The 7500-nt window shown below is 43.9% G+C and overlaps 1 protein-coding gene across 1 annotated transcript in view; it reads left to right on the plus strand.

Moving 5' to 3' along the window:
• epha10 (EPH receptor A10) overlaps positions 1 to 7500 on the plus strand; it is a gene marked incomplete at both ends in the record, with an annotated part of 118713 nt that overhangs the window by 97189 nt on the left and 14024 nt on the right. Inside the window, 3 exons of the mRNA XM_083684410.1 lie at positions 339 to 606; positions 1146 to 1254; positions 6319 to 6423. Of these exons, the coding sequence (XP_083540536.1) occupies positions 339 to 606; positions 1146 to 1254; positions 6319 to 6423 (482 nt within the window). The remainder of the gene's footprint in view (positions 1 to 338; positions 607 to 1145; positions 1255 to 6318; positions 6424 to 7500) is intronic.

Raw genomic sequence — 7500 nt, forward strand, 5'->3', positions numbered from 1 at the left:
TCAGGAACACAAAGTTCGAACTAGGAGCAAAAGCCAAGTTATTGGATTTGTGTACAGACAGCCTCCCACTTTCTCAGTGCTTCAAGAGTTGTAACCTAGAGACCTTTTCTCCCCCACTACCCCCCTGTACAAGTTCTCTCCTGTTAATCATAATTAAATTAAGAAATAAAGAAATAAAAGCTTCTGATGATGGATTCACTTAATTAGACAAATGTATTTGCTAGTCGTTTTGGATAAAAGCGTCTGCTAAATGCCGTAAATGTAAATGTAATGTGCCAACGTTTCACAGACGTTTCTCACTCTCTCTCTCTCTCTCCCCACCCCCCCTTCTCATTCAGGAACAAAAGGACCAGAGCTACTCCACCGTCAAGACAGCCGCCACCCGCATCAGTGTCAACAACCTCAAACCTGGCACCACTTACGTCTTCCTCATCCGCCCTTTCTCCACCCCGGCCCCCTCCTCCCTCTCCTCGTCGCCCCTCTCTTCCTCCGCCTCCTCTTCTTCCTCCTCCTCCTCTTCCTCCTCCTCCTCTTCTTCCTCCTCCCCCTCCCCCATCGACTACGGAGCCTACAGCGCCCCCCTTGAGCTACAGACACTTGGCGAGCGTGAGTGCCCGTCTTTGCCTCTTCTCCTCCTTCTTTTTGGGGGTTTTTTCTCCGCTTTTCTCTCCAGCGCTGCCAGGCAGCTTGGGATAGGGCCGTGTAGGCGTGTGGCCAGCCCACACAATGAGGCGTCCTGTTTGCTAAAGACAGAGACAGAGAGAGACGTGTGTCTGTGTGGAAATATATACGTGTGAAGCTTTGGGATATTTGCCGCCAAGCCGTGAAATGGTTCCTCTTTTTGCGTGCTCATAGGGGGTCTCTTTTTTGCCACCTATCTCTTTGTGTGTGTGTATCTGTGTGTGTGTGTGTGTGTGTGTGTGTGTGTGTGTGTGCGTGCAGTGCATGTGTGTGCATGACGAGTGCATGAACACATGTTCATGTGTTTGTACATGTGTATCTGTGTGCTCCTTTCTGTGTGTGTCCCTGTTCTTTGCTTCTTTGTGCTTTTGTGTGTGTGTGTGTGTGTGTGTGTGTGTGTGTGTGTGTGTGTGTGTGTGTGTGTGTGTGTGTGAATTTAATTTATGTGTGTATCCGTTCCACAGTGGCCTTGGCGTCCAGTGAGCAGAACCCAGTGGTGATCATCGTGGTGGTGTCTGTGGCTGCCCTCATCATGCTGCTCTCCATGGGAGTGGGCCTGCTCATCTGGAGAAGGTACACACACACACACACACACACACACACACACACAAACTGGCAATCTTTCTACATCCACAGCACATATAGCACACTCTATCTCTCTCTCTCTCTCTCTCTCTCTCTCTCTCTCTCTCTCTTTCCTACACACACACACACACACACACACACACACACACACACACACACACTAATCTACTGTAAAAACAATACAAAAAGTAATTCTTCCTTCTTCTAGCATTGTGACTGCTTATGGCCCCTGGTCCTAGCATAGATTTGTTGTTCTTATAATGACTGATATATATATGATTCACTTACTTAGACAAATGTAGTTGTTGTAAGTCACTTTGGATAAAGGCATCTGCTAAATGTCTAAAATGTAAAAATGTAACACACACACACACACACACACATACACGTGACTCCATTATAATCCTGATTGCAATTAATTCAATGATGAAAACCACTCTCCCTTTGAAAGCATGTCATGACAATGAGAAGAGCTTAAAGCCATGTTCAGTCAGCTTAGCTTAGAGCAGGCTGGGATAAAGAGCTTTAACAAGGAACTTTGAGTGCAGCCATCTTTGGAAGGGGAAAGGATCCAATGGATTGTTTTACCCCATAGGCATTGTTTTAAACTGACGTTGCATTAACATTGCTTTTTGGTTGTATATCCATCTGTCATGACAGAAAACGGTATGGTGCAGCAATGTCAACATCAAAACATTGTATGAAGTTATGTAAAAGGATGTTGATTCACTGTCTTATGCCAACCATAAAGAGACGATGGAAATAGGATGTGGTAATACTGTCTCATAAAAGTTATTTTAGGATCGTAGTCAGGCAGTCAGAAAGTGTCATTGAGGCAATGTCTCATACCAAAGTTTGCAAGATATTATAATGTTAACATCCCAGAGATGTCAGTTTTAATATTAGTATCCACTGTTCAACTTAGGTGTTGGTCTGGCGTATTCTTCGAAACATTGTATGAACATGTGAGAAAGGTTACCTTCAGGTTATATTGTTTTCATTGTAAATGATCTGTCATTGTGCCTTTGAATAGAATGGACTAGCTACCTTAACTGAATGACGTTGTCCGTATTGTTCACTCCAGTGTGTGAATGTAGTATAATAGTTCCAAACTGAGGGCAAAACAGGAAGTATTCTCAGTTAGAATAATATAGATAGATAGATAGATAGATAGATAGATAGATAGATAGATAGATAGATAGTTTATTTTAGTGTCACTCCACAATTGAACAATACAAAAATACAGATTTAAAAATCACATTGTGGACCACTCAAAGAGTTTTTAGACGTAATCTATACATCATTTGTATCAACACAGTATATATAATACAATATATACAATATATAATACTATACACATGTTTAAAAAAACGAAATACAAGATATAAAATACAAACGGATATTTAGGCATTTATAAAGAAACATCTACATTGCAGAATAAGATTGCAGGCTTTGGCACAGGCATTTACATTACTTTTACCATTAATATACGTTTACGCTTGTAATAATGGGTTAGGGTTAGAAAAAAAATGTTTTTATATCATTATATCTGTATAGCCCACACATATATGAGATGGCTGTAGAGTTTAGTGTGGGTTAGGGTTAGGTTTTAAGTAGGTTTTATGTTTTAAGTAGTCACATGTATAGCATACAGGTGATCCCATTCAAGTACACTGGGATGTACACATGACTAATTTCAGAACATTATTTTAATGTTGAGGAGAAATTTCATACATGGTAGAATAGAAATGTACTTCACTGAACTGGAACTTATTGCAAAGTAATGTGTGTTTATTAAACATATCATACAAAAATAAAATAAAAGTGCAGCTTAGAACCGATACAGTGCAAAGTAAAATACATTCTAGCAATGGATGAGTAACATTATCAAAGTTAAATATTTGTATTCAAGAAATCCTCAGTATGTAATAGAGTATAGACTATACCCCATCAACATTAGACAACTATGCAGAAAACACTGGATCACTGAAATCAATGGCTGGGGCATAGATGAACTGAAACACTACATAACAGTACCAACAGATGTGTTGTCTTCCCAATGTAGTCATGAGGGTGTTAAAAATCTGCAGTGACCTAGTGGCACAGCAAGTAAGGCACTGCAAGGTTATGAGTTCAAATCCTAGGTGAGGACAAAAAGTGAGATAAGTTAAATAAAATGCAACATGTAAGCCTGATTTTAAATAATTCCATCAATTTAATCGATTTTATTTGTACATTGAATAAGGTACAAATAAGTCATTGTTGTTTTGTATACATAAAACGGTGAAAATGTATGTGGAGCGCATTACAGAGTGACGGTCGCTTCACTCTTCATCTCCCGTTCTCCGTGTGTCTCTCTCCCCGTGCCGCAAAGGCGGGAAGCTCCTGTCTGCTTTACTTTTCCGTTTGTCTTTGAAATGGACTTGTTTGCCAGGGAATTCAATATGCATATTGGAAAGCTGTACTACAAAGATAAAGGTTTCGATGGACAAAAGTGAGCACATAACAGTTTTCCATAAAAGCGACACACACACACACACACACACACACACATACACACAAAGAGTGAGGGCTGCTACATTCTTCATCTCCCTCTCTCCCCGTGCTGCGAGGGCGGAAAGCTCCTGTCTCGTTTTTTTTCATGGTTCCATTTTTCAATCAACTTTTGTACCAGGGAAATTAATGTAGAGCTTAGAAGTTGGCAATTTCTGATTTGCCCAGGAAAGGCTCCATGGTATTCAGCACCATATTGTCAAACACTCACACACCCGTTGGCCAAGATACATGGAACATTGTATGGTTAAAGTGGGCACGTGTCCTAGTAAACATGGCCAGCTTTATTTGGGCCGTTATTCTATCACTAGGGACCTGAGGAATTCTTTACTTGTTTTTTTTCTTTCTTTTGCATATAAACGTCTCCTTTAAAGATGTTCCTAGGAGGATTCCCATAAGCACATTTAAAGCACAATGTGAAACTCTGTCGCTAACTCTCTGGAGTGTGGCGGCACATGCATTGAGGACACAGTAAGCTTTGATTTCCATGTTGATAACGTCACGTATCAGGTGGTCACGAGTGGTTCTCATTCAAATCGCACTCGCTTTCATTTCTAAGGTGTGTGTGTGTGTGTGTGTGTGTGTGTGTGTGTGTGTGTGTGTGCGCGCGCGCGCGCGCGCACGCGTGTGTGAGATCTCAGGATTCAAAGCGAGTGCTCTACAATACAGTTGTGATGCACAACTTAATCGTTCAGCTGTGAGATTCTGTATCAAGAAATTGCATTTTTAAAGAGCACATAAGTCATGTATGTTTTATTCAGTTCAGTGGAGACACGGTATGGAAAGTGGTTTTCTACAAGCTATTCCAGCACTGCGGTTTGTCATCTGTCCAAGTCTTTAGCGAGCCCAACTCGTACTGTACACGCCAACACACACTCCCACACACTCCCACACACTCCCACACACTCCCTCACCCCATCACACATGCTCTTGTGCATTTGCATACACACTCCCACAAAGAGACACACAATAAAACACGGACACCCGCAATCACATTTTACATTTACATTTTTCGGATTTTGCCATACACTCTTATGAAGTGCAATTTGCAGTTTGTGCGTACAGTAAAGGGGGTTGAACCATCATGTCTTTCTTTCACACACGGTTCTCTCTGAGGCACGCACGCCCGCACACACACACACACACAGATAGGGACAAAGACAAATGAGTTGACACCCCAATTATGATGCTTTCATGTTTGCAAATATCTCCAAGGCAGGGCTATGTCCACAGGGCTACAATTACACATGACACATACATACACACACTTACACATGACACCCCCCCTCCCCCCCCCACGCACTGCAAAACAACTCTCACTGACACAGACACATACACACACAAACACACACACACACACACACACACCCATAGCTCATTGGAGCTTGACAGAGTTTGATTGAGCCAAGGTTCCCTCCAGGAGGTGTTGGCTTGGCCGGGCAGCGCAGTGATTGTTTACCCTCTGGTGGGTCACGGCAGTGACTGTTGTTGACCTGGTCACAGAAGCGAGGGAAGGGAAGAATGAAAGAGAAAGAAAGAGAGCGAGATATCACTAAAGAAAGGAGTCCTAGACATTCACTATTGGTAAAACGATCACGGAAACGAGGGATTGGAATGAGACAAATAAAGGACAGACAGGCAGGCAGGCAGGCAGACAGGCAGGCAGGCAGACAGGCAGACAGGCAGGCAGGCAGGCAGGCAGGCAGGCAGGCAGACAGACAGACAGATAGATAGACAGACAGAAATAAATGCCCAGTCACAGCGGCTGTGTGTCCTGCATAGACCAATGCTTTTCCAATCAGTGGTTTTCCTCCCGTGGTGTCCAACTGTCCCCTGTTAAAGTTAACAAGCTATGGCCTCCAAATACTCTTGAAACGCATCTTTGCTTCCTCCACTCGTACTCGTTATCACGGCATGATTGGTGAAAGCAATGCTGTGTAAAACTTGCTCTGACCGGTCCAGTCATTTAACATCAGTGATCCCTGCTCTGTCCACTCACCCCTTTTCTCCACCCTGTCCGTCAGTAGATGTCAGGTGTTCTCTATGCTCTATTCACATGGTGACTCCCAATACTCTAAGATGGCCTCCTTTCCCTTATCACCCATGTCCTATGACCCCATCCTCACCGAGCTGAAAGGATGGGATACTGTAGGGTGACAGCGCTGTAGAACCACAGGCTACAGGCTGTGTGTGATATGCTGCCTTTTTGGAATGAGACGCAGCTTGGCAGACTCCATTCTGCACGTTGGCACAAAATGGTCCACGACACTAACCAGTGGCGGCTCAGCCTGTTATAGGCCCTAAGCCCCCCCCCGTCACACCTGCAACACCCCCCACCCAACCACCCCCCACCCCCGCCCCGCCCCCATATTGAACCACTCGATATTTAATCAGTAGGAAAAGAAGCCATTTTAGATTATGAGGACGACACCATCTTTTACCCAATGAGGAGAGGGGATTTGACTTGGCCCCTCCCCCTCCCCTCCCTCTCTTCCCCAGCTCCTCCAACAGAGCTCCTACTAGCGTGGTGCTGCTCTCCACCTCCTTCTCCACTCTTCCTCCTCCTCCTCCACTTCTTCCTCCCTCCAAGCAGCTGTCGCCCAGGTACAGGCATGTCTGCTCTCCTCTCCCTTTCCCTCTCTCCCCTTCTCCTCCCTCCCTCCCTCCCTCCCTCCCTCCCTCCCTCCCTCCCTCCCTCTCTTCTCCACCTTTCCCCCCTTTCTCTCAATAGTGTTCTACTCTTCCTCATCTCGCCCTCATCCTCCCATCCTCCCTTCTTTTCCTGCTTGACCGAGTCCAGCCCTATCGCTCCTCATGATCCTAGTTCAACCCTAGACAGGAAGGAACATCTCCCCTCCTCTCCCCCTCTAGCCCTTGACCTGGTTCCATTTCAGCCCCTAGCACCTACCATGTGCTCACATATCTGAAATCATCAGATTTGAGGAAGCAACATGGTGGAGACTCCAGGTGCTTAGGCACCAGGCACTGACAGGGAACCAGGCCCTGGTGTGCCCCTCTCTGCATGTGTCTGCTGGTTAGTCGTGACAAATCAGTCGTAAGGGATTTGTTGTACTTTCCTGAACCGATCTCTGTCTGGTTAAAGACAGGGTGATTTTCAAAGAAACTTAAAAGCTGACGTACTTGTGCATTTTCCTGCGCCCACGCTGTGCCTACGTATTGAGAAGCTATTTTCAAATACCTTACTATGCTTGCGTGCGAAGGTGAGCACACAAAGGAAGCAGACACGTCGTATTTAAACATACTTGTGCGACCTCACTCATATCGTTTTACAATGGACTGTGACTGTGAGAAATCCTGCTCAGAATTGTTGCCTCAAATGAAATCATGCATTTGATAGACTTAATAATTGAGTGGGAAAATGAATCATAAAAGAAAATGTAGCAAAGATTTGAAACAAAGAGCTAAAGATACACATTCAAGTGAAACGCTGAACTAATACAAAGAAAAAGCTTTACAACTCATGAATCAAGTGGCTGGCGAGAGCCTTAGTATGGAGGGGTCACTAAAAATCCAGATGGATAGTACGTAAGAGCCACTTAGAATATGTTTGTTATTTTCATTTAACATCATATGGTTTGTACTATTCCTATAACCTTTATTAACCTTTATACCTACCTTTATAACCTATATTATAGGCTTAATATGTTGTTTTGTTTTTAA

This window comes from Argentina silus (assembly GCF_951799395.1).
Source record: "Argentina silus genome assembly, chromosome: 14".
NCBI classification, from domain to species: Eukaryota; Metazoa; Chordata; class Actinopteri; order Argentiniformes; family Argentinidae; genus Argentina; species Argentina silus.